The 27,783-nt window shown below is 38.8% G+C and overlaps 1 protein-coding gene across 3 annotated transcripts in view; it reads left to right on the forward strand.

The window, feature by feature from the left end:
* The first annotated feature begins 335 nt into the window (after nucleotides 1–335).
* Nucleotides 336–27,783, forward strand: part of CALU (calumenin) — a 30,704-nt gene continuing 3,256 nt past the window's right edge. The window contains exons 1-6 of one of the 3 annotated variants that reach the window (XM_069461580.1): nucleotides 336–397; nucleotides 9,276–9,507; nucleotides 15,408–15,601; nucleotides 19,752–19,918; nucleotides 20,630–20,690; nucleotides 26,408–26,607. In XM_069461580.1, the coding sequence (XP_069317681.1) occupies nucleotides 9,287–9,507; nucleotides 15,408–15,601; nucleotides 19,752–19,918; nucleotides 20,630–20,690; nucleotides 26,408–26,607 (843 nt within the window). In that variant the 5' untranslated portion in view covers nucleotides 336–397; nucleotides 9,276–9,286. Of the gene's footprint in view, nucleotides 398–9,080; nucleotides 9,094–9,275; nucleotides 9,508–15,407; nucleotides 15,602–15,674; nucleotides 15,869–19,751; nucleotides 19,919–20,629; nucleotides 20,691–26,407; nucleotides 26,608–27,783 lie in introns of those variants that run through there. The other 2 variants (XM_069461579.1, XM_069461578.1) reach the window with 2 other exon arrangements.

A 27,783-nucleotide genomic window follows, 5' to 3' on the forward strand; every position in this document is an offset into this window, starting at 1 on the left:
AGAAGCCCTGTGGAGGCAGTCATGCGCTGTGAATGGGGACGTAGCGGCCAAACGGCCGCGCCCACACGCCAGCCCAAAGTAGGAGCCTAGGGCCCGCCATCCCCACAGGCCCCGGGACCAGAGTTAGGCGGGAATCCGGTCCACGCAACTCGGCGCGCTCGCGGGGACGTGGCGATTTCCAGCCAATCCCGGCTACGCGACTGTGGGACCAATGGCTGCCCGGGGAAGCTCAGCCGCAGCGGCGGGTTTGCTCATAATTGGTCTAGAGGTCGCCCGCAAGGCGGATGAGGGCGGGGCTAGGGTTCGCTTCCGGTTGGGCGGCGCTTGCGCGCGTGAGCAGAGCCGGTGGGTGAACGGTGGCCACGGCAGGCTGGGAAGTGGCGGCTGCGAGGTTAAGGTAAGTACGGTAGCGTCCGTCCCCGCCTGCTGCCGCTTCATTTTTATTTGCTTTCTTTCTGTCCCCGGGCGTTGCTTTCGGTGCGGCATGAGCCTCCCTCACTCGAGGCCCGTGTCTCTCCTGGCACCGGGGTCTCGGGCCTGAGCCTGCTCGAGATCCCAGGGCCCTCAGAGCGCAGCCAGGGATGGAGCCCGCCGCTTGCCTTCCTGTGCGCTCTGGGAAGGGGGCTGGGTCCCGTCAACCTTTGGCTGCCGGCTTTGCGTCCTGTTGGGTTCTGTTTTGCGCTTCGTCCCTGGGCCTCGCCACTCAGAGTCCGTTGGACCGAACGGTCACTTTTTGCCTCCTGAAGGTCAGAGGGCAGTTAGGTAGTGTTATTGTAACAGCCCTTGCCACCTCCCACTCACCAGCCTGCTTGAATCTGCCAGCCCCACCCCAAGGCCAGATCCAGACAGTAGGGTACATCTGCCTAGAAAGTCGTGTTCGCTAACTTAAAGGATGTAGAAACAAGGGGGGAAAGAAAGAATGAAGACACTACGTGATATCTATAATTTTAAAAGCCTCACGTTTCGAGCTTCCATACTTGGCTGCATATTTGAGTCAGCGACGGAAAGCAGTTTTAAAAGCTTTATTAGGGGATTGGTTTTTTACTTTGTTTTGTGGCTTCTAGCCCCAGATCCTAGTTCTGATTTTTGGCATGCAGCGTTCAGAAGTAAACTTAAATCCCTACAGCTGCCGTGATTAAGAGTCTAGTAGAGTGGCTTGCAGTTTTGAAAGCTGCTTTTGCACCAAGGCAAAAGCTCCCTGGGTCTCCTGCTAAAACTTTTGGACCTTTGACCTAAATTCATGACTGTATAAAGTCCAAGAATAGTGTCTTTGAAAATTGCATTGCATTCATTTCCTGGCATGGGCCATAAAGTCAACATTAATGAATTGAGAATAAGGTCACTTCTAGTAATTCTAGTAGCTTATTCAGCTTGGAGATAGAGAACCTTAGAATCTCTGATAAATTATTCTTTGCCATAGAATGGAACTTGACACAAGACAAATGCATATTTGATCTCATTGAGTAGATTTAGTTAACCAAATACCAAACAGTAGTCATTACTGAAGAATTTATGTAGTATAGCCCAAATGAGGGACCAGAGATAACCTTTATATATTGTCTTTCTGTGTCAAGAGGATGAGTTTGCAAAGGCCTAATCTGGGGTTTTACAGTGATTCAAGGGTTTCCATTGGGGTTCTTTTGAGAATCACAACTAAGAGAACCATGAGCTCACAAAAATATCCTGAGTATGCCTGAGTGGATGGTACTCAATATAGCTTTGAAACCAAGTCACCAGCACTCTCAATATAATCATTGTTCACTTCTGTTCATCCAGTAATGTGTCAAGAGATACTTATTGGTAACACCAGTATACATTGCTCCAACATAGGAGATCAGTACATTGGTGTTAACACAGACTTTCTGTAACATGGATGTGCCAGGGATGTTGGAAGGACAGAGGTAGCCAGGGATAGCCATTGGAAATGCTTGCAAGGCCATAAGGGCCTAGATCCTCTCCCTATGAACTCTTAAATATGGGTGTTGTCGATGCTGTAATTTATGTATTAGAGTTAAGACAGCTGAAATAACACTTTTGCCTGTTGCTAGCTGATAGCCAGATCCAGTAAGGGGAATTGGGGATTGACGGGCACAGCCAGACAAGAACCACAAAATTGCTGCCACGTACCAACCAATTAATCCAGTAAAATGTATTGGTATCTAAAAAGTGTGAGATAGTGTATTAGGGACTATAGAAAGATAATAATTTATATTGGCTAAGATGTAGGCATTCTTCCAGAAATATAGAATCTGTAGGGGAGCTAAGAATAACAACTTAAAGTAACCTATGATCATTATTGAGTGGTACAAGTTTTATAAAAGTTTAGAGGAGTAGGTACAGATCACTTCCAGCTAGAGTGATCCTAGTAGATAGGTCTTTTCACGTAGGATCTTAAAATTATATATAGACATTTGGCACTGAAGGAAGATTGAGCTAAAATAACTACCAAATTCTCAAGGACTTCATGAGTGTTACACATGCATGGCAAAATTACAGCTAGAAACCAAAGCCCTTATCCCTACATTTTACATAGCATTCCTCTGACAATTGTATATTACAGTTTCATCAACCAAAAAGAAGCTTTTTTTCTCCCGGAATTTCTAGAACCTTTTTTTTTTTTTTTTTTCCAAAAAAGTTTTTGATTCTATGGCCAAAAAATGTAAAGTTTGTACTGGGTTTCTTTGGTTGTAGAATTAATGAAGTAATAGTTTCAGCTTTTTCTCAGAGCTTTTCTTGTATAGCCAGATTTTGCATTTGGGATATACTCAGCTGTCTTGTAAATGTATTCCCTCCATCACACAGATAATTTATTTAGAATGTATTAATGAACTAATGTAAATTTACTCCATCAGTAGAGAAACATTAAATAAATGGTTTGTTGGTATCATAACTTTTCTCAAAGCATGAAGGATGCCATTACTTTTATGTAATAGTCCATTGATGGTATTTGTACTAAAGTCTATGAGTGAAGAATATTGGATAGATAAGCAGATAACTTTAACTTCTAGATTTCATAGCCTGGGCCTTAGTATTTAAATTGCTGTCAGGTTTTTCACCCCATTCCCCAACTGAAATAGACACTTAAGCTGTGAGATCCTGCTTTTACTGCATTATGGAGAAATGCCTTTTCTGCTGAATATCCATCCAACTCAGAGAACTGGAATTTTACCACCACACCCATTTCTCCCACTTATTAACATTGAGCAATGGGTCTTTTTGGTCAACCAGAATAACTGTGGGATCACTCAATGTTAACATTCTTGAAAAGTTGGATTTAATCCAGACATCTGAATTTCCCTAAAACAGTTTATCCCGTGACTAGTGAATTTTTACCAAAAGTGGGGATTGGGAGTAGGGGGGTAGTGGTGGTAAGAATTTAGAGCTTTCAAGGAAATTTTTACATAGATGAAATAAACTGACTCCTAAGACTCACCATTGTTATTAAAATCAAGCTTACACCGTTAATCTTTTCTCCTTATAAATTACTGGAACAATTCATGGAAATAACTTTGCAGAAGACCATTATTGGTCACATACTACAGAAGGATGATAGCTACTTGTTTTTTTTGTTTTTGTAGTCCTTGGTTTCTGTATCTAACGTGGTGCTGTCCAATAAAATATAATACAAGCCACATACGGAATTTTAAATTTTCAGGTGAAAATCTAGAACAGGTGAAATTAATTTTAATATATTGTATTTAGTACATACAAAATACTATTTTTCAATATAAAATGTAACAGTTATACCAATCTTAATTCACACTAGTCACATTTGAAGTGCTTAGCAGTCACATGTGGCTAGTGGCTGCTTTGTAGTGCAGGTCTAGACTTTTTTTTTTTTTTTCCTGGAGACAGAGTCTCTCAGTCTGTCGCCCCAGCTGGAGTGCAGTGACATCATCATAGCTCATGGCTACCTCAAACTCCTGGGCTCAAGCAATCCTCCTGCCTCAGCCTCCCGAGTAGCTGGGACTACAGGCGAGGACCACTGACCCCGGCTAATCTTTTCCTATTTTTAGTAGAGGTGAGGGTCTCCCTCTTGCTCGGGCTGATCTCGAATTCCTGACCTCAAGTGATCCTCCCATGTTGGCCTCCCAGAGTACTAGGATTACAGGCGTGAGCCATCGTGTCCAGCCTAGACCTTTTTTTTTTTTAAGGAAAAATATTAGATGTTACTCTTGATGGGGGAGAGAGAATTTGAGAGAGGGAAAATTATAGGTCATATGAGAAATGGGAAATGCGTTTTTCGCAACCATTGGTTTACCTTCTAGATCACGTGGTAAAAGCTCATAGCTAAGTCCTTAATTTATATCGTATTTTTAAAAATATGTTATCCATTGATGTGTAGCTCGGTAAAGGGGGTAGGGAAATGAGAAGCGTCATTAGCTTTCTGTCCTGTGATTGAAAAGAGAAAGATGCTTCAGAAATGAACTGCCCTAATGTAATTCTTCAAAAATCTTGTATGAAAAGTTATTTTGTACTGTTTCTTTTCACATCCTCTCCCCTAAAATATCCTTTGTCTTAGGGGGATAGCCTTTATTTCTACTTGAACTTTGTTGTGTAATATATGAATTTAAATAAATCTAGTACAGTTTTTGGTGTGGTTTTTTGTTTTTAGTTTCTATATTCATAAAAGAAGCAGCCTTTTGTTAAAGTTTCTAATAGCCAGGAGTTGGTGTGTGGGTACAAAGTATTTTTTTTTAAGTAGAAATTATTTTTAGAGTGCAGATTTTTCATTATCCCCTGCAAAGAGGTAAAGATGACTAGGTACGACCTTAGGCTTTGTCCAGCTGGTGGTCCTTGATGACTCTTTTAGGCAGTTTCATCAGTGGTAAGATAGAAAGCCAGATTTCAGGGGAACAGCAGATGGTGAGGCAGCAGGGTAGACAACTGTGTGGGTGAAGGAAAGGGAAAAGCAAGCTTGAAGGAACAGCAGAGTCTGGGAAGACTGATTGGGGGTTGTGGACACCTGAGAAGTACTGACTGACAGAATGGAAATGCCCATCGAGGGGTGGGGTTTGAGTTTAATTGGGAGGGGGAAGGAAAGAGAATGGATAATGATAAAGCCAAATCACCTGGTTTTTACTCTTTGGAATTCTTGTTTCCTTGTATCAAGATAATAAGCCTCAAACATAAATGTAGTTTTCCCTCTAAATCGCAAAGTGAATACGTTTTTTTGCTACGTGTCTCAAAGCTTTGCACAATATCCTTTCCAGGCCCTGATAGTGTTATAGGGCTTAAGCATTTGTTCATATTGTAATATTTGGGATTTACAAGAGTTGTTGGGGTATTATGCTGTATTTTATCTGAGAATGTAATCATTTATAAAATTTTTCTAAATGTAAAGTTCTCGTAGTCACAAGGAGTGTCTTTTGTCACAGTAACTCTTGATTTTGCTTGATTCTGTAAGCCTCTAACATAAATATTGTTTGGATGCACCACAAAACATCAACAACATATAATCCTGTTCCTTGTTTCTACATTTTTACTTATCTAAAGAATTGTTTGTAGTTTGAGATAGAAGGTCATTTTGCCCTAAAATAAAGGTATGTTCACTTTGATGTTGTATTTAAGAGAGCTACTAAATCTCTAATTTTCTCTTTACTCTTTAACTGATTTGATCAATCCATTCAATTATTGGAGGGTCAGCTAAAGTGTTATTTGCCTAGAGCAATGTTTTACAAGTAAGATACCCAAAAAGCTAATACGCCTGAGAATAAGCCATTTACAAAAATTAGACAACACAGCAGGGTACGGTACTGAAGTTCACTTCCACAGCAGCCTCACCACCCCACCCTACCCCTATCTCTTCTCCCTTGAACCTAAAGGTTACCACTGTTTACATATGAGTGTTTATCCTTCCATACTATTTTCGTGCATGTGTTATATTTTACACACATATAAACAATCTGATGAGATCGTTTAATTTTGCTTTGTTTTTGCATAAATGAGATCTTGCCATTGTTTTGCAGCTTGCTTTTTTTGTTCATTTAATATGTCTTGGTGAGTTCTGTTTCACTGCAGATAGATCCACCTCATTCTTTTTAACCTGTGTACTTTTCCATAATATAGACTTAATATAATTTACTAATTCTCTGGTTTAGTTTTTTAATTTTTTAATCATAAACTATCATTGAATATCTTAATACAAGTATCTTTGTATACAAATTTGGGTATTTGAGTGGGATCGAATGAAACAGAATGTTGAGGAACTATCAGAAACATAGCTAAGCTCTAACATTGGTCAGAGCAGCTTAAGAAAAGTACCACTGTCTACACTTTTCTCTGTTGTTCTTGTGGTTTTGCTTCCTCTCATGGGTTTTCATAAGTCTTAATAACTGTCTCATCATCAGTAACAGTAACTTTTTTGAGAATGAGCACTTGGGGAGTGAACACCTCCCATTATCTCCTTGGGCTGCAGAGCTCACCCCCCCCCACCCCCCCCCCACCATGGAAAGATTGTCTTCCAGGAAACTTGGGGAGTCGGGTGCTGGTGAAGCTTCATCTGTATTTACAGCCGCTTCCCATCACTGGCATCACCATCTGAGGTCCACCTCCCCACCCAATCCCATGAAACTGGTCCCTGGTGCCAAAAAGGTTGGGGACCACTGTTCTAGAACACTTTCTACTGTTCATCCGTGTGCCCTCCCCCACTGAGCTGCTTTCCCAGTGGTTGCACACAGTACCCTTTTGTGCCCTTTCAAAATCTGAAAGTTGTTCAGGAGACCTCAGCTTGCGCCTTTGTGTAATCAGCTTTCTAGGTTGTGTTGGGATTCCTCTATTTACTTTCCTTTTACTTTTAAGGATCTTTATGTAACATGCTCACCATCAACTTCTGCTAAGTATTTTTTTAGTTTATTGAATCCAAAGGATGCTACAAATCCACGCTAATACAATGTAAGTTCATTTAGCTACTATTTGCGGGTTATAAGAAAAATGGATGCATTGAAATATGTGTAATGTATTGGCATATTTAATTTTCTTGCCCTCTGGCACAATTTACTCCATTCTAGTTCCCAAAACTATTGAGGCAGGATCAGGTATATGCAGTTTATTCATACTAAGTACCTTTTCAGGTCAGATTTCTTAAGATATTACTATGCCTGTTCAGAGTTTGGTTAGAATAGTGGTTCTTAACCTGGCTGTACTTAGGGAGCCTTTTAAAAAATAGGCCTCATCCCTATATATTCCTGTTTAATTGGTTAAGGGTAAGGCTTAGTACTTGTATTTTCTAAAAACTCCCTAGGTGATTTTAGGGTACAGTCTGGATGGAGAACCAGTGAGTTAGAAGCTATACTGAAAGAATTTTCTTATTTGTAAGGTTTACATATAAAATGTAAGTCTTTAGCTAGTTCTATTAGTGACATCTTGCAGAAGGTGAAGTCTGGCTGGTTTAATCTGCACATTAGGGCAAGGTAATGCATTTAACTTTCATGTGACACAGTGTCCCTCTGTTCTGTAGCCTTGTATTAGTTTTCCAGGGCTGCTGTAACAAATTGCTATAAACTGGGTAGTTTGAAAGTACAGAAATGTGTTCTCTCACAGTTCTGGAGGCTAAAAGTTAAAATACATGTGTCAGCATGGCCACGCTCTCTGAAGGTTCTAGGGAAGGACTCTTCCTTGACTCTTCCTAACTTCTGGTGGTGTCAGCGATCCTTGGCATTCCCTGATGTGTAGATTCATCTCTTCAATCTACCTCTTTCATAAAATGGCATTTTCTTCTGTGTGTCTGTGTCCAAATTTCCCTCTTTTTTTTTTTTTTTTTTTGAGACAGAGTCTCACTTCGTTGCCCGGGCTAGAGTGCCATGGCATCAGCCTAGCTTACAGCAACTTCAAACTCCTGGGCTCAAGCAGTCCTCCTGCCTCAGCCTCCTGAGTAGCTGGGACTACAGGCATGCGCCACCATGCCCGGCTAATTTTTCTACATATATTTTTAGCTGTCCATATAATTTCTTTCTGTTTTTTAAGTAGAGACCGGGTCTCACTCTTGCTCAGGCTGGTCTCAAACTTCTGACCTCGAGCGATCCTCCCTCCTCGGCCTCCCAGAGTGCTAGGATTACAGGGGTGAGCCACTGCGCCTGGCCCCAAATTTCCTTCTTTTTATAAGGACACCAATCATTGGATTTTTCAGGACCCCCCCTAATCCATTTCAAACTCACTTTAACTGGATTGCATCTGCGGAGATCCTATTTCCAAATAAGGTCACATTCACAGGTGCCAGGGATTAGGCATAAAGGGAGATGAATAAGAGATAATGTGAAATTGCGAATGCTTATTCTCCCTGAAGAAGGAAAAGCATTTAGAATCCTCTGTTCTACCAAGGAAAGATTAATTAAAATATGAAAGCTTGGGAAAACCATTCCTCTTGATTTTTAATTTTACAGTTTTCTCTAAGACTTTAACCTCTGTGGATAGTACTGTGGGATACCTGTAAAGTATACTAAACAGATTTCTATCCTGCAGCTTCTCTGCAGGTTTCTTGGTTTTGGTCATATTTTTCAATAAAGTGTATCAGCCTTGTGCTTGTTGATTAAAATCACTTGTGACTGCAGCTCTTCTAAAGATCTGGAATAGGGCCTGGGAATCTGTACTTTGAAAAGTACTCCAGGTGGTTCTTTGTGCCCAGACAAGTTTGGGAAACACAATTTTACATAAGAATGAAGAAATTGGTGTCTATGACCATTTGAATGGTTTGGTCTTTGAAGGTGATTTAGGGTAGATCCAGGACATGGGAACCTTGGTGCTGTCAACCAAGGAAACTGCTGAATATTTCATTGGTTCTTAATCTGATGATCATCAGAATTGCATGAGAAGCATTTAATGCTGCAGGTGTCTGGATTCACCTTCAGAGATTCTACAAAAATATGGCAAACTTAAAGCTTCCCAGGTGATTCTAATAACCAGCCAGGTTTGAAGACCAGACCACTGATGTAGTACAAAAAGTAAAGGATTTCAATCTTGGTCCTTTACTTTTAATGCTTTTGATCGTGGGCAAAAGGATTAAAGTTCTTTGGTGTCTTTCGAAGGGAGACAATTATAAAGTGGACATTTTAACTATAAATTTCTTATCAGCCTACAATAAGATGAAGGAAACTGGTTAAAATTTCTCACCATAATTGGAGAGCCTGATATTCTACCATATTTATTTTATGAATTAAGTAATCATATTTGGGATAATATATCAAGTTGATAATTTAACTGGGATGTGAGCTTTTGATTTCTTGTTTAATTATTAAGTGTACTGCCTCCTGAATTAATTGCTTTTCATTTTCTTTAAGATCTGATTATCATGGACCTGCGACAGTTTCTTATGTGCCTGTCCCTGTGCACAGCCTTTGCCTTGAGCAAGCCCACAGAAAAGAAGGACCGTGTACATCATGAGCCTCAGCTCAGTGACAAGGTTCACAATGATGCTCAGAGTTTTGATTATGACCATGATGCCTTCTTGGGTGCTGAAGAAGCAAAGACATTTGATCAGCTGACACCGGAAGAGAGCAAGGAAAGGCTTGGGTAAGATGCCAGCTCTCAGGGGTCTAGTTAGGGTAATGACATTCTTTATAAATCAGTGAATGCTTTTCTTCTTTTCTGGCTCAGTCACCGACAAAGCTATGTTCAACTACATCTTCTGAAAGCTAACCATGGAATTGCTACCACTAAAATTTAATTAAGCACCTTCTTTCCTACATTTCTCCATTGAATAATAGTTTGTACCTCATTCTACACAGCAAAATCATTTTTGCATAAAAGGACCAAGTACTATGGGACCCAGCTTGAACTGCATCATCTTAATCCTAGAAGAACATTACATGTGGCGCATCTCATCTTTGCTGCTTTTAATTTTTAAAAACTATTCATGACCTGTTTATTCATTGTTGCCCAAGCCAAGTGTTTGAGTGGCTAATAAACTGCAAATTGGCCCCCTGGGTTATTTTCTATAAAGTTTATGATTTCCAAAGGTGTCATTCACCCTCTTTGTTTTCATTCTTAGGTATTTGCTTAATTAAAAACCAAAAAGCAAACAAACTAACCTTATCTAAAATAGATTGTCACAAGTGATGGTCTTAATGTCAGAGTGCGAGTTTCAGTAACAGCGGGGCCATAGGTTCTATGGCTCTCTCATCAGGCAGCTTTTTACCTAAAGAATTGATTTTGTAGCATCCCAGTTGATTATTTCTAACTGGGGGTCTGAGAATGTCTTTTTTGGCTCTTCCAAAGCCTCACTTTATAAGAAAATGCAGGTCAGTTTTATGAAAATTTTCTCAAGGAGCACCATTGGTGCAGTTTTCTGAATTGTTTTCAAGAGATTTGTGTAGAAAGTCACACCACACATAGCAGTTTCCAAAAATATTTTGCCATCATCGATAGAGCTTTGATTATAAAATATTATTATAGGCCGGGCGCGGTGGCTCACGCCTGTAATCCTAGCTCTCTGGGAGGCCGAGGTGGGCGGATCGTTTGAGCTCAGGAGTTCGAGACCAGCCTGAGCAAGAGCGAGACCCCATCTCTACTAAAAAATAGAAAGAAATTATATGGACAGCTAAAAATATATATAGAAAAAATTAGCCGGGCATGGTGGTGCATGCCTGTAGTCCCAGCTACTTGGGAGGCTGAGGCAGTAGGATCGCTTGAGCCCAGGAGTTTGAGGTTGCTGTGAGCTAGGCTGACGCCACGGCACTCACTCTAGCCTGGGTAACAGAGTGAGACTCTGTCTCACACAAAAAAAAAATAAATAAAAAAAAATAAAATATTATTATAGGATTTGCTTTGGGAGGTACTTCAGAATTAATTTATTCTTTCATTGGGTTATCTGCTGACTGAAGAGTACAATATTTTGTTCTTCAACATTGACAGAAGTAATAAAAAGATTTTGCTATATAGAATGAGCACTGTGCCCAAATGTTTGAAAGTAGACATAGAAAACACACATCAAAAAGTCCATCTTCTATTAGGTTGTTTTTCTAACTTTGAGAGACTATCCTTATTTTCCATTTTAATCTTATAACTGTACTAACATTCCAGGCTGAAAATAGAGATGCATAAGAGTGTTCTCAGTCTTCATGTCACGCCTGTTAATACTGTGGGTGTCCAACCCACATTTTGGTCTGCACGTATTTCTGTGCAGAATTACTCTTTTTTTTTTTTTTTTTGTTGAGACAGAGTCTCACTTTGTTGCCCAGGCTAGAGTGAGTGCCGTGGCGTCAGCTTAGCTCACAGCAACCTCAGACTCCTCGGCTTAAGCGATCCTACTGCCTCAGCCTCCCGAGTAGCTGGGACTACAGGCATGCGCCACTATGCCCGGCTAATTTTTTCTATATAGATTTTTAGTTGTCCATATAATTTCTTTCTATTTTTAGTAGAGACGGGGTCTCGCTCTTGCTCAGGCTGGTCTCGAACTCCTGACCTCGAGCGATCCACCCGCCTCGGCCTCCCAGAGTGCTAGGATTACAGGCGTGAGCCACCGCGCCCGGCCCAGAATTACTCTTAAATAACGAAGGGCCCTCAGGGCTGGTATAATTTAGGGTACATGGTACTTAATGAGGGTGTTCTTGCTCTTGCAAGTAGTGAAATAGCTCTGCTGGCAGGTTTCAGTAGAAAGTATTCCTTTTTGTCATCAGTAAATATTATCAAAAGTACAGCACATGAGCAGATTTGTATTTGATTAGAATAAGGTGATAAAATTATGTTTTATGTAACGTATGAATGAACTAAGTACTGTTTTCTTCTCCTAAATGTTGAAGATAGTGACAAATATCTAATTTATACAGTACCATCTGTTGAAAGCAAGAATTCCAGGTGAACTTTTTTCTTTTTTAGTTTATTTACTGTGGCGTTTCTCAACACTGTTTTGGTAGGTGACTGTACACCAGAGGTTGGGAACAACAGATTCCCTCTTTTTTCCATCTATTTATAAGGCAAGTACTTGTTAACGGATAAGTCATTGTTTATACCTGCAATTGCAAAAATTCACCACTGTTTTTGAAATCCTTAGTAATAATATCTCAAAGAACACAGGAAGCATTTTAAAACAATTTTAATATACAATTTTCAGTTTCTTTTTCTTATTAAGAATGTTGACAAATAGGACATTTTTATGTGTGTCTTATCCCCTCCCCCATAAAAATATACTTAGTTTTCATTTGTGTCCTTCAACTGAAGGTTTGTTTGTTTTGAAGTGGTGGTTCTTAGTGTTAAAAAGTTCTCATCCTTGATTTATTTGCTATAGAAATGAACAGAGCAGCTTATTATCCATTTTGGGGATCACAGGCCCAGACCCTGTAGGAGTCTAATGAAAGCTAAGGACTTTTCCTCAGAAAGTGCACACATACGAACATATATAAAATTTTCCATGCTATAAATTTCAGAAATATTATGTACCCTTCTGGAGTCCAATTATTGACCTACATTCTTAAAAAACCAAGGGGTTTGCTTTGTGCCCCTTGAAATGTAGGGGCGTGTGTTACCTCTCTGGAGAAACAATACAAGGTCTGCTAAGTGCATTGTGTCTGTCCTAAATAAATACTTATTTAGTGGCGTAATAACTATATCCATAGGGCTCTCCAGTGTTATGAGAATACTACACCATTAGCTTCATAAACTTACACATTCTTTTAAACATCATAGTTTAGAGCTTCATGCCAAAGTAGAATGTGCCCACTTCCAGTGTACTTTCACAACTACAGCTGCCTGCAGGCTGGAGAGTCAGTGAGATAAGAATGGCTTTTGTCCAGTCCTGGTGACTCACACCTGTAATCCTAGCACTTTGGGAGACCGAGGCAGGAGGATCGCTTGAGGCCAGGAGGTTGAGACCAGCCTGAGCAATACAGTGAGACCCTGTTTCTATAAAAGAATAAAAAAAAAAAAATTAGCTGGGCTTGGTGGCATGCACCTGTAGTGCCAGCTACTCAAGAGACTGAGGCAGGAGGATCACTTAAGCCCAGGAGTATGGCTTTTACATTTTTAGAGGGCTATATATATATGCGCACACACATGCGCACACATACATCTGCTTATGTATATCTATGTATGTATATATATATGTGCGACAGACCATATGTGTCTCACAAAGTCAAAAATATTTACTATCTGTCCCTTTTCAAAAAAAGTTTGCCAACCCCAAGATTAAACCATTTTGGATATTTCTGTCGAATAGAACGCTGTTCAGCTAACTTTGTTAAGAAAAGCCTGTCTTGAACAGTCATATGCCTTTTTTTTTTTTAATCTGGGCAATCCTTCTCTTCAGGCTATTTATAATAGTTTAAAAATATCTTGGGGATGGGAAGGGTTCTGATACCTTGCCCTTTTTTTCTTAACCATACAGTGGCACTATTGGTAGCCAATACCATCTGGGCACAAACTAGATCCCATTATAAATAATGCATAAGTTTTTAATACTGGAATAACTTAATCTATTAATGTTGTCAAAATTCTACAGAGTTAAAGCTGCAGCAAAAAATTTGTCCTTGGCCAGGAGAGATGGCTCACGCCTGTAATCCTAGCACTCTGGGAGGCCGAGGCGTGAGGATCACTTGAGCTCACTAGTTCGAGACCAGCCTGAGCAAGAGCAAGACCCTGTCTCTACTAAAAATAGAAAAAATTAGCCGGACATGGTAGTCCACACCTGTAGTCCCAGCTACTCGGGAGGCTGAGGCAGGAGGATCGCTTGAGCCCAGGAGTTTGAGGTTGCTGTGAGCTAGACTGATGCCACTGGCACATTCACCTGGGCAACAGAGTGAGACTCTGTCTCAAAAAAAAAAAAAAAAAAAAATTGTCCTTATGTCCACGTAGGTAGAGGAGGATATTTAAGAGAACATATTACTACTTTACATTTTCTGTTAACATTTTAGAGCAAAAGCTACGAGATTACACATTCTCTGAAAGAAAATGTTAATTACAGGATTTAAGTAATAGTTATAGCTAACACTATCTCAATATCAAGATGGGTCTCTTTTCATGGTGTCACTAGTACTCTTTGATTCTAATTACTTTCCCATGTTGTATTCATGAAGTAAACACAAACTGGGAAAAGACATTATTTGCTACCATTATTTTCAATCCTGCAAATAATAGAACAGGACTATTTGAAGATTTCACTTCTGTTGAAAGTTTATTAAAAGTTCCTATTCCAAACTGGGCTGCTTGCTTGTGTGATTTTGTATAGGTTGACTTAGCCCCTGTGTAGGTGATTGCATCTTTAAACAGGAGTTTTCATGTCTTTTTTTTTTTTTTTTTTTTTTTTTTTTTTTTTTTGAGACAGAGTCTCACTTTGTTGCCCAGGCTAGAGTGTGTGCCGTGGCGTCAGCGTAGCTCACAGCAACCTCAAACTCCTGGGCTTAAGCGATCCTACCGCCTCAGCCTCCCGAGTAGCTGGGACTACAGGCATGAGCCACCATGTCCAGCTAATTTTTTCTATATATATTTTAGTTGGCCAGATAATTTCTTTCTATTTTTAGTAGAGACCGGGGGGGGGGGGGGGGGGCGCGGGTCTCGCTCTTGCTCAGGCTGGTCTCGAACTCCTGATCTTGAGCGATCCACCCGCCTTGGCCTCCCAGAGTGCTAGGATTACAGGCGTGAGCCACCGCGCCTGGCCTTCATATCATATTTTTAAATCCTTAAATTAAGATGACAGATCTGGAAGAAAGATATTCATAAAGGGAGAAGTGTATTGATTCTTTATCTGTGTTGTTTTGCTTTATAATCTATACACTAACCCTCTCAGCTTATTAACATTCTCATAATCTGATATATACATTCTTACATCATTTCCTCAGAGTTCTCTGTTTTCATGATTATGTGTAAAAATCCAATTCAACATAGTATATAAAATCTGCTAGCCATTTTCTAGATAAGCATACTATTTTAAGTAATCTTGCCTTGAGATATAAGTGGCCTCAGAACTATCACTGATATCTTTATATTCTAACAAGTGTTACTTTTTTAAAAGCAGCTAAATTTTTTAAAATGTAATTTAAATATTTTGAATTTTTAGAAAACCATGTCAGTAGTTGTGATTATTTACCAAGAAATGGTGATTCTCTTCTAAAAGTAATAAACATATAAAAATTTATATGTTTTTTATGCAAAGAGTGGAGAACCCAGCTAGGAATGGATACTCACTCGAATTCTGACCATAGGCTGATAATTACCTCTGAAGAGATAGACTGGGTTTGCTTTTAGATCCAAGGGCACCAGCCATGGACTGTGTTTACCTTATTCAGCTGGCTCACTATAGACCAGTAATGGACCACTTAGGAGAAAAATTTTTAGTTGCCACTCTAGCAGTATTTTAGAGGTAATTTTTTATTTCTGTGCATTAGCCCTAGGCAACACCTGTGGTCACAGCACACACCTGGCTAAGTCCAGAGCTTTGTGTCCTTTTAACCTCTTGCTGGATTTCTCTGCATTTTCTACAGAAAGATTGTAAGTAAAATAGATGGCGACAAGGACGGGTTTGTCACTGTGGATGAGCTCAAAGACTGGATTAAATTTGCACAAAAGCGCTGGATTTACGAGGATGTAGAGCGACAGTGGAAGGGGCATGACCTCAATGAGGACGGCCTCGTTTCCTGGGAGGAGTATAAAAATGCCACCTACGGCTACGTTTTAGGTAGGTCCCTACTACCTGGGGGAAAAAGCCTTATGGAGCTGGCACCTTGAAACGTAACTGTTTTGTCTTGTAGAATGATTGTAGATAAAATAGACACGGATAAAGATGGGTTTGTGACGGAGGGGGAGCTGAAATCCTGGATTAAGCACGCCCAGAAGAAACACATATATGACAATGTTGAAAACCAGTGGCAGGAGTTTGATATGAATCAAGACGGCTTAATCTCCTGGGATGAGTACAGAAACGTGACTTATGGCACTTACCTGGGTAAGGGGCAAGATGTCAGCCCGACAGGACCGTGGTCTTGAGTCAAAGAAACAAATGGGTCACGAAGTAAGGGAAAGGAAGACATTGTGCTTATCTTAAATAGTCAATGCTGAGCTGATTTCCCTTGTTTTGTTAATTTTAAATTTGTATATTATGTATTTTTTAATTTGTTTAATTTTGGTTTTCTGAAGTCTGGCATCTATATCTTTAGCATTTCAAATGTATTTTGCCATTTTTTCTTTCTGTCATCTCTTATAGAGATAATTTTTGGAATAGATTCATTTAAAAGGCTGCATTTTTTCAACAATGCAAAGTAAGAGGCTTTGAGATGCCTCTTGACATGGTCCCATTAAAGTGTTGGACCTAAAATACAAACCATTTTAGATTTCTTTATAACTGGTGAGAATAGGAGGAAAATTACTGTCTTTCCTTAATAAAAAAAAAAATCCAAATAAAATACCTTTCCTTGATAAAATTTAACTATTTCAGTATGTCTGCTCACCGAAGTTTAAAAATGAAAATTCCCATTTGTTTTCTATGGCCCATGAGTTTATCAGCCCGCTTTGCAATTGCTTCAAGGCAAATAAATGTTACTTTGACTGCTTTCTGTTGATTTGGTAGCTTGTATGCTTGGGCCACCTGTTTGTAATTTTCTTTTACTTACTACACTTGCCTGCTTCTGAATATTAGGTGGTGATCTTACTGAGTTGATGACCTAGGGTGTTAGTAAGATTCCTCTATTGTACATGGTTACGATTTGAGTCAAGAATGTATAAATGGCATTTTCAGTCTGGAAATTGGGCAAATTTCTGGGTTAAAACAGGCATTCACCACCACTGACTAATAGTGAGTGTATAATGGTCTGTTTCCCCACTGATAGCCAGCTGTCTGTGTTAATTACGGGACTGAATGCATTTCTGGTGAAGAGACTTTTATTTTTGTGTCAGGCCTGTTCTCATTCCTAAGACTAAAGTGGCTATCTCTCTCAATGCTTGACACTTAGCCAGGAACCAAACATATCCTTCACCCAATTAAGAACACATGTATTAAAAAGTCAGCACAGATGGAGAGGCATCCTGCTTTCTGGCTGAGACCCAACACCTTCCTGATTTATTTGGAATTAATTATAAAGCAAAGGGTAGGCTATTGATAATCTAAATAAAATAGTGTGTTAATAAATCTGAGCTCAGACCTATGCACTCACTTGCTGCCCAGAATGATTCTTCAACTCTGTGTGTGATTATGTGCATAAAAATCTGTTGAGAGCTCTGTTGCCTCACAGGGCAGATGATTCAGTATAATGGGTATTTCTATTGCCTGAGACTACACATAAGCTGAAGCACTGGCTGGAGAAGCAATGTCTTTATAAGGCATCTTTCCCTGGAGGCATGCGGGTGAAGAGAGCTCAGGGGGTAGTGAGTTGGCTTAGAGAAGTGCAGAGGAGTTTTTATGAGAGTGTGTTCTAGGTTCAGTTTTGAGTTCAGGTATAAATCTTCGTAGCTCTTAGTTAAAATCTATCTTAATGAATCCACTATCCACAAGAAGAATGTTAACACTGTCTCTGCCACAAGTAAAATACAAAATATTAAGATCCACCCTGCCTATAGCCAAACTAGATCCATAGCCTACCCTAAGCTGTGTACCAGCCACATAGGGCCAAAACTGGTGCTTAGGGAAGATATGGTACTCTAAGCAGGACATTTAGGTTTTGTCATTAAAAATAAAGTTTTTGTATCTTCCTTTTTCCATCCTTATATATGTGCATGTTGCTTTTAGGTTACTTGATTCTAGTCACTGTTTTACCCCCAAGGAGAAGAGGAGAGCTCTTAGCTAAGAATCTAGTCTTAAAATATAAGTTGTCTTCTGTTATCTTTCCTATTTATGTTACATAGCTGTTACAATGCATAGTTGTGAAACTTTGTTTAGAAGAGACAGACTTATATCTGAGAAAGGTGATATTTTCCTTAAATTCTCCATCTCTAACCTATTTTGGCTTTGAGTATACATATATAGGGTCCCAAATTCTTATGACTAAATAAGCTGTCTTACTAAATTTTTGACACTCAACAAAGAATGAAACTTCAAGCTTCTCAAATCTCCAAATAGAGCAATAGTTTTTGGTTTTGTTTAAGCTTAACTTAAAAAGTATGGAAAGACTGACTTGCAGTGTCAAAGGTCAGCAGTACAACGTTATTGTTAAAAGGGGCCTGTGGGTCTTTTCGTAAAGCTAGTGTCATATCTTTTTTATTTTATCAGTATGTTGCAGGAACAATGATTTCTTACCTTTAATGTGATGTCTTTTACTTTTTAAAATGCCTCACATCTATTATCTTATTGGTTTACACAGCAACTCAGATTGAAAAGATTTTTTTATTCCTTATCTGCCGTTAACTCCTGCACATTTTTTCAGCTTAAAGAAACTAAAATTTAGCCAGGTACAGTGGCTCAAACCTGTGGTCCTAGCACTTTGGGAGCTTGAAGCAGGAAGATGGCTTGAGGCCAGAAGTTGGAGACCAGCCTGAGCAATAGCAAAACCCCATCTCTACAAAAAATGGAAAAATTAGCCGGGCATGGTGGTGCACGCCTCTAGTCCCAGCTACTTGGAAGGCTGAGGAAGGAGGATTGCTTGCCCAGGGGTTTGAGATTGCAGTGAGCCATGATGATGCCACTTCACTCTAGCCCAGGCAACAGATTAAGACCTATCTCAAAAAACAAACAACCTAAATTTCTTTTTTCTAGATTCTTAGAGACTAGATAACTGCTACTTGTGCAGTTCACCATTGTAACAGATGGGTAGCTCTAAATTCAATTTGGTTGTAATATAATGGATTAGAGTTGTTGTTTTTTTGTTTGTTTGTTTGTTTTTTGTAACAGCTTTTTCAAGGTGTTATTGACATAAAATGAACTGTACATAATTAAGTGTAGGATTGATGAGTTTTGACATGTATACACCAGTGAAACCGCCACTACAATCAAGATAATAAACACCATTATCCATCACCCCCCAAAATTTCCTCATGTTCCTTCTCACCCTCCCCAAGCCCCTGTCTGTAGGCAACTACTGATTTACTTTCTGTAATTCTAGATTAGTTTGCATTTTCTAGAATTTTACCTAAATGGAGGATGAACAATACCTGTAACTCCTGGTATATTTCTCGGTTGACTGAGAAAAACCAAAGTGTGACCTTTCAAGGTGGTGATACTCTATTGCTTGGATCCACATGTCCTTAATATGGGATAGTTTGGTATCTTTCTTTTTTGTAGGATCCTAATGTTTATTAAAAATAGCAATAACTGACATTTCAAGCCAATTATGTGCCAGGCATTGTTCTAAGAACTTTAGGTTTATCTTCTCATTTAAACCTCAGCACAATCCTATGAGGCAGGTACCATTATTATCTCCATTTTACAGATGAAGAGACTGAGGCACAGTTAAGTTACTTGTCCAAGGCTACACTGCTAGGAAATGGTAGAGTTCAAATACAGGCTTTAGAGTCACCACTGCCTCCCAGATATAACTAGGAAATTCAAGACTTGTAGTAGCCTTAACACCAATAATAATGAAGCATTAAATACTGAGTTACATAGTGCAGAAGCCAGAGTTCCATGTTGAATGGCAAACATTTACGCTGAACTTGGACCTGATTCTAAGGGCTGATTACTGGAGCTTTAGCCCAAAACTAAATGTCTTCATACTGCTTCAGTTTTACCTGTGTAAATCAAGAATTATTTCTTTCATACAGCTTTTTTCTGGGGGGAAAAAATAATAATTATTATTTCTTCATTTCTTGGTTTATTTTTATTGGAAATTGATTCCCCACCCCACACATTTTCCTGTTTTCTGGAAGCCTTTTAAGATTTGACCTAAATTTTTGTTTTCTAGATGACCCAGACCCTGATGATGGATTTAACTATAAACAGATGATGGTTAGAGATGAGCGGAGGTTTAAAATGGCAGACAAGGATGGAGACCTCATTGCCACAAAGGAGGAGTTCACAGCTTTCCTGCACCCTGAAGAGTATGACTACATGAAAGATATAGTAGTGCAGGTGGGTAGGATCCAGGATTCCAAAAGGAACACAGTTTCTCTTTTTGTGGCCTATACCATCTTTGCTCTGTAGCCATACCTCTATATTTTGGAAGATGACTTGATATACAAGTACTGGTCAGATTCGGAGTCCAGGTCTGTCACCATTTTTCTGTGAACTTGATTAAGTCATTTTTCTCAGGTGTCTTAGGCTTTCTTTTTAGTATAATAATACCTTCCATCAGGTAGTGTATTTTGCCATTTGATTAGTAGCTTCATAGTATTAGAATAGGGGGAAATCTAATTTTTTTTTAAATATCCCAATGACCAGTGGTCAGACACTGAGTAGTAATAACAGTGAGACTGAAAAATTCCACGGAAGGCAGTTACTGAAAACATAGACCATCTATAGCTATAGACATAATCACTGATCGCATCTCCTATCAGTATGACTTAAGCATGACTAAGGCTACCAGGTAGTTCAACATTAAGCAATGTCAGTGTTCGTGCTCATAGTTATTTTAGGTTGAAGCATAAGAAATTGCTAATGTTTTACCGTTTTTCCAGCTAGAAAAACATCAGTTTCCTATGGTTTTCACCATATATACATGCATATATGTGTGTGTGTACTTTTTTAAATGAATGATAAATGTTTCCCTAAACCAAATACCATACACCCTTCTGGCAAATTCACTCAGAGACTAATAGTCTCTTCTTATTCTTTCCTGTTTAGGAAACAATGGAGGATATAGATAAGAATTCTGATGGTTTCATTGATCTAGAAGAGTATATTGGTAAGTCTCTGTTTCTGGTGTTTTCCTTAAAAGGAGCTGAGAAGCTTTGGAAGATGTACTTACTCATAGAAACAATTTGCCCCATGGTAAACTTTCACCAGATCATTAAGCCAGACTAGTGTGATGAATAGTGGGTCTTGATAAAGTATCCGTAGCAGCACTGTCCAATCAAAATATAAATGTGAGCCACATATGTAATTTTAATTCTAATAGCCACATTAAGTGAAAAGAAACAAATTAATTTCAATAATATGTTACTTAACCTAATATTGTAAAATACTGTACTTTCCACTTACCAATATAAATTATTGAGTTTTTAAAATACTTATGGCACATGCCAGTTGAAACCAGCCACATTTCAAGTGCTCAATAAATATATATGGCAAGTGGACAATACTGGAACATACTGGACAACATAGAGTACATCCCAGAATCCCTCTGGAATTGATGGTGTTCTGTTCCATCTGTGTTCTGTTCTTGTTTTCTGTCTGGTTCTTTGACTCGGTTGGTTTTTTGTTTGTTTTAATAAATTGCTGCTTTTTGCCATTCTCCTTTTTAAGTTGTCTGTTTAAATTTTTTTTTCTAACTTTTTTGGATGCTACACCTTCATAGCAAATATCTCCCAAGTAAAGCTCTGTTTTATTATGCTCAGAATAATTTTAAGATTTTCTCATTGCTTTAAAAAAGAGCTGCCTCTCTTGCCAAATAGTTGAGCAAATTGTTTCACCATGATGGAAATTCAAATGAGTAAAGGAGAAGAGATGGCAGTGTTAGGACTGTTGTTACAAATATTCCATTTTGAAAGATATTAGGTAATTTAATATTTCACCTTCTTATTTTTACTCATAGTAACTTACTCTAGTACACCACTGGTTTTGCGTTTCAGAAAGCCAGTTTGTTTTTAGACCTGATAGTTACTTGAAGTATTTATTTAAAGCCTGAAAGAGAAAGTTAATCATAAAGAGAGAGTTAAGCCCTACCTCTATCACCTGTCATTAAACTGCATCGAACAAGTCACTCCTTTACATAGTTTAATCATAGCCTGTTATTTATATTCTAGAGTTATTCCAGTTGAATTACTCTTGAATATTTACCACTCTTTTCTTCTAAGGCTCAATGATATACTTTGAGCTTTTTAGAGAAAGAGAAGCAATGGAAGATAGGATTTTTTTTTTTTTTAAATGAAGTTCATCAGGACAGTGAATAAATGCCTGGGTGCATTTACTGAGCCCAGGTTGACATTAATGGGGTTTTCTACTTTGAAATATTTGATCTTTTCAGTTCTTGGCTTTTGCCATTTTATCACCATTTCTAAAACCGAGGAACTCATTTGAACCTCCTGAGGAGAGGAATTAAAGTTTTATAACTGTTAAGTACTACCACTTATTAAGCATTGAGGCCAAATAAGGAGATATTTCTGTCTCCCTCCACATCATGTAGATTCAAGGACAGAGGAATTATGTTTTGAAACTACCAAAACTATCGAGAGAGAGAGAGACACACACACACACACACACAAGCACACACTTTTACAGCTGGGGTGCTGGGCTTTGTAAACCTCAAATTCTCCCAAACAGTACTTTCGTTTCTAGGGATGTGCCAGTTTCTGCCCTGTTGAAAGAAATCATAAAGCAACAAAAGTTGTTTGCTGTTAAATGTAGCATTAATAAGAAGCACCCAGAGTTATGCTATTTAATTCTTTTTATTTTTTAAATTTATTAGAGAGCATTGTAAATCTACACCTAATGAATCCCCACGTACTTTTGCTCAGCCTCAATAACCATCAACCCACAGTCAGTCCTTTCTCAGCCACACGCCTTTGTCTCCTTTCTTATTTTGAGGTAAATCTCAATTATCATCTTATTTAATCTGTAAACATTTGGCTATATATCTCTACGATAGACATGTATTTCTAAAAAGATAATCTCAACCAAAAAAATTAATAATTCCTTAATATCATCAAATAGACTGAATCCTTTTTAAATGGAAATTCAAATTGTATTGATTTTTTAATCTTTACTCATCTGTCTTTAAAATACATTATATTGTATGGTCTAGCTTCTTTAAAAACTATGTCTTTTAAGCATACGTCAATTTCCTTTCTAATTTAGAACTTTCCAATCTATGTGCTGTGAACAGGTCTCCTTGACCCTCAGGACAGTGAGGGCAGGGCCCTGGCCCAGTGGACCATACAAATACTACATTTTCTGAAAGTGCTGTGTGTAGCATGGGAAAAAAATGGGCAAAGCCTACACTGAGGAACTTCTGCCTTGAGTTTAAGACAGAGGGAGTACTTCTATCCTTAACCCTCAAGTTCAGGAAAATGACAGCACCAACTAAATAATTACCTTTGCTTAGAACTGCTAGAAACTATTTCGACTTCTAGTAGGTGTGTTCCTACACCTTCCATGCAATGCAGGTACACTTATTATATATAGTACAACTCAGAAGTCTTCAGACTTGTTCACTCACAGAACTCCTAAAAAAATTTTGACAAACTGTATTCCCTTACGTGTTTTGAAGTTGGCATCTAAAATATCTAGTTAGAAGTTTAAACAATTGTAAAGAATAATCTGTTGGTGGCCGGGCGCGGTGGCTCACGCCTGTAATTCTAGCACTCTGGGAGGCCGAGGCGGGTGGATTGCTCAAGGTCAGGAGTTCGAGACCAGCCTGAGCGAGACCCTGTCTCTACTAAAAAAATAGAAAGACATTATATGGACACCTAAAAATCTATATAGAAAAAATTAGCCGGGCATAGTGGCGCATGCCTGTAGTCCCAGCTACTCGGGAGGCTGAGGCAGTAGGATCGCTTGAGCCCAGGAGTTTGAGGTTGCTGTGAGCTAAGCTGACGCCACGGCACTCACTCTAGCCTGGGCAACAAAGTGAGACTCTGTCTCAACAAAAAAAAAAAAAAAAAGAATAATCTGTTGGTTGTAAATACTGACATTTTAAAAAGGCGAAAGATTTATACCATATGAAGAGAAACCAGAGTATAATACTGACATTTAAAAATACCTCAATCCTAAACTAAATCTATAAAATTTAAACGCCATAGCAACTTATCTGCCATCACTCATATGAATAATATGAATAAACCAACTTTAAAAAGATAGGAAATTCGGCCGGGCGCGGTGGCTCACGCCTGTAATCCTAGCACTCTGGGAGGCCGAGGTGGGCGGATCGTTTGAGCTCAGGAGTTCGAGACCAGCCTGAGCAAGAGCGAGACCCCATCTCTACTAAAAATAGAAAGAAATTATATGGACAGCTAAAAATATATATAGAAAAAATTAGCCGGGCATGGTGGTGCATGCCTGTAGTCCCAGCTACTCGGGAGGCTGAGACAGGAGGATCGCTTGAGCTCAGGAGTTTGAGGTTGCTGTGAGCTAGGCTGACGCCACGGCACTCACTCTAGCCTGGGCAACAGAGTGAGACTCTGTCTCAAAAAAAAAAAAAAAAAAGATAGGAAATTCAAATTTGGACTGGCTATTAGATAATACTAAGAAATTGATTTTGTAAAATATGTTAATGGCATTATAGCTGTATAAGAAAATGCCCATAATTTTTAGAGATACATTCTAAAACATAATAAGGGTAAAGTGATGTCTGAGATTTGCCTTAAATCATTCAGGGAAAATAAAAAGAAGCAAATGGAAAGCTGAAGCATGTGTGACAAAAGCTTGATAATGGTTAGGTTTCATGATAGATAAATGAGAGTTCTTTGGACTATTTCTACTTTGGTATATGTTTGAAAGTTTTCGTAATAAGAACAAAAATGATAATATAACTAGAATACTTACCATTATGCCTGAAATATAGTAAGCACTTAATAAATGTTAATTATTTTTTCATTTCATAATAATTTAAAAAGAAGTGGTTCTTCAGTACTGTATTTTAATAAAGCATAGTGTTTGGTTTGCAACCATGTGACCATTGCTTGATTGCATTTGTTTTTTTGTTTAATTTTATAGGTATTTGGGGATATTTATACTACTTATCAGCCACAAGATGGACAATAAGTAGTATTTTATCTTGAAAGCCTTAAATCACCTTGGCATTCTTATTTGCAAGAACATTGTGTATGTAAATTGAAATACAAGAATAATTGTTTTCTGTGATAAGGCTCTTAAGTGTTTTTAAAGAGTCTTCTGGGTTAAGTTACTATTACAATTATTAATACACAATTGAACAAAACATTTATTGCAAACATTTTGTTTATATTACAAAACAGAAATGTATCTCTTTGATACTTTTTTTCCAAGTAATTTTTTATCCATGGATGACAATTGCTTATCACCAGAGTAAAATAGGGTTTCCCAAATCCTGGTTTTCATTTTTTTAAAGGAAGGGCTTAGGACACCTTGTTTACATAAATTTATAAATATGTTGATGAGAATGAAAGATTTGTTATAACTACACTTAGTTCTTGGAACACCTTTTGAGTTATATGCCAAAAATCATGTGATCTGTCATCAATTATTTTTAATGATCCCTTAGCTAAAATTCAATTGGGTCCTCTTTCAGTTTTTCAAAAAGCAAAGAATTGGAAACCTCTTGACATGCAAAAGAATTTGTTACTCATTTTTTTCAGACATCTATTCCTTGAAACCAACACTAATATTTGTAATCGTCCCTTTTTTGTCATCTTGGGGCTTTTTACGATCCAGTAAGTTCCAAGATGGGTGAAAATACGCCTTTCTTTTATAAAATGGGAAAGGGCAATTGTGAAAGGTGAGACAGGAAAGAAGGCTTGATGGCCAGGGATACATACTTAAACGATAAATTTTTAGGAAAAACTGTATGTGGAATTTAGGGTCTGGAATTTGATTCCAGCCTTTCCCAATGTACTCCTTGACAGTGTTCTTGTTTCCCAAGGGGCATAGTTACCACTACTGAAGGCCACTGGTGTAACGCACTTGATGTAGTAATTGGTTGGTGGACAGCTTTGCCTTATAACACATACTTTTTGGGCTTCCTTGAGAATTTAAAACCGTACCTTTCTAAAAACCAGTGGTCCAGTTTAATTAGCTACCTTGAGGTGAAATAAAATGTAGGGAACAACTAGTCCTTATCTTTCTTGATGCTAGCTTTCTCCTCATATTTCAGTGGGATAAAAAAACCCACTGGTGGTTTTTTTGTTTTGTTTTGTTTTTGAGACAGGGTTTTGCTCTGTTACCAGGCTTGAGTGCAGTGGTATGATCATAGCTTTCTGCAGCCTTAAGCTCCTGGGCTCAAACGATCCTCCTGTCTCAGCCTCCCAAGCAGCTGGGACTACAGGCGCATACCACCACACCTGGCTAATTAAAAAAAAAATTATTTTTTTTTTTTTTTTTTTTTTTTTTGAGACAGGGTCTTGCTGTGCTGCCCAGGCTGGTCTTGAACTCCTGGCTTCAAGCAATCCTCCTACCTCGGCCTCCCAAAGTACTGGGATTACAAGTGTGAGCCACTGCACCTAGCCTATTTATGCATTTTTTTAGGTGTATGGACTTCCTTTGTTCTCATGTCACTCAAAGTCAACATCTGGAAATATTCTTGTTGCAAGTTCAGTAATTAAGCCTTGGGAAAATACCTTGCTTTCTAAGATCTCTCTGGCCTAAAATAACCGTTTAACTGTTATTAGGTTCCAAACAAATGGATGAGGAAGGATTAGGCCAGATTAGCATGAGGCAATCTTTGGAAAAAGACAAACCCTTCTTTTGTGTGTGTGTCTGTGCACCCAGGTGACATGTACAGCCATGATGGAAATGCCAATGAGCCAGAGTGGGTAAAGACAGAGCGAGAGCAGTTTGTTGAGTTTCGAGACAAGAACCGTGATGGGAAGATGGATAAGGAAGAAACCAAAGATTGGATCCTCCCCTCAGACTATGATCATGCAGAGGCAGAAGCTAGGCACTTGGTCTATGAATCGGACCAAAACAAGGTAAGTCTGGCCAGGCCTGAACAGTCTAGCCTTGATAGAAGTCTGTTTCTAGAGGATTGTCTTTAAAATGTTAATTAAAGCACATAGAACATTTAAGGCCTTAATTAGTCTAAATCAGCTAAGGGTCGATATTTGGCAGTTGATTAGAGACAGGATTTCGCTGTGTCGCTTAGGCTGGGGTGCATTGGTTTGATTACAGCTTACTGTAACCTTGAACTCCTGGGCTCAAGTGATCCTCCCAAGTAGCTAGGAGTGCAGACATACGCCACCATGCCTGGCTAATTTTTTTATTTTTTGTAGAGATGGGGTCTTCATATGTTGCCCAGGCTGGTCTTGTACTCCTGGCCTCAAGTGATCCTCCCACCTCTGCCTCTCAAAGTGCTAGGATTACAGGCGAGAGCCACTGTGCCTGGCCCTGATCTCATTTTAGAAATCCTTTTGCTTAGTGCTTATAGCATGGGAGGCACTTGGGCCTCAGTAAAGAGCTTCTTTATGTAGCCTGTGCCCAGCATGCATAATCTGTTATCTTTGAATCCTCGGGAAATTTTGCTATTTTTTTGATTTGTTATTTCTTATGTTCTTTTACCTATTACAGGCTCATTCTGCCTTCTCAAAGCCGGTTATTTCCTTCTAAAATCAAATATACACTTTAAAATTAGGTCCTTTGCAGTAGGTTATAAATCAGCTCTTCTCTGGAGTCTGTTAACATAGTCCTTTATCAATTATCTGAGACATTTTGTTCATTAAGAGTGGTATTATTGGCCAGCCATGGTGTCTCATACCCATAATCCTAGCACTTTGGGAGGTCGAGGTGGAAGGATTGATTGAGCTAGAAGTTTTGAGGTTGCAGTGAGCTCTGATGATGCCACTGCAGTCTAGCTGTAGCAACAGGCTGAGACCCTGTCTCAAAAAAAAAAAGTGATATCGCTAAGCTTTGTCACCTTTTGTAGAGATTTGAATGCTGTGCTTAGAGTAAGCTGAAAATCAATCTGAAGATGGAGATTTTTAGTATTCTGAACATTCTTTTATCTAGGCCAATCTTCAGTTTCACATAAAGTTTCTTTTCTTAGAGCCTTTTTAGCATTGATTTGTTTTGAGTTCTTACTTGGAGTCACTTCAATAGCCAGGTGCTGCGTCCTGAAATATGTGAGAAAAGGAAACTTACATAGTCATCCC

This window comes from Eulemur rufifrons, chromosome 29 (assembly GCF_041146395.1).
Source record: "Eulemur rufifrons isolate Redbay chromosome 29, OSU_ERuf_1, whole genome shotgun sequence".
Taxonomy (NCBI): domain Eukaryota; kingdom Metazoa; phylum Chordata; class Mammalia; order Primates; family Lemuridae; genus Eulemur; species Eulemur rufifrons.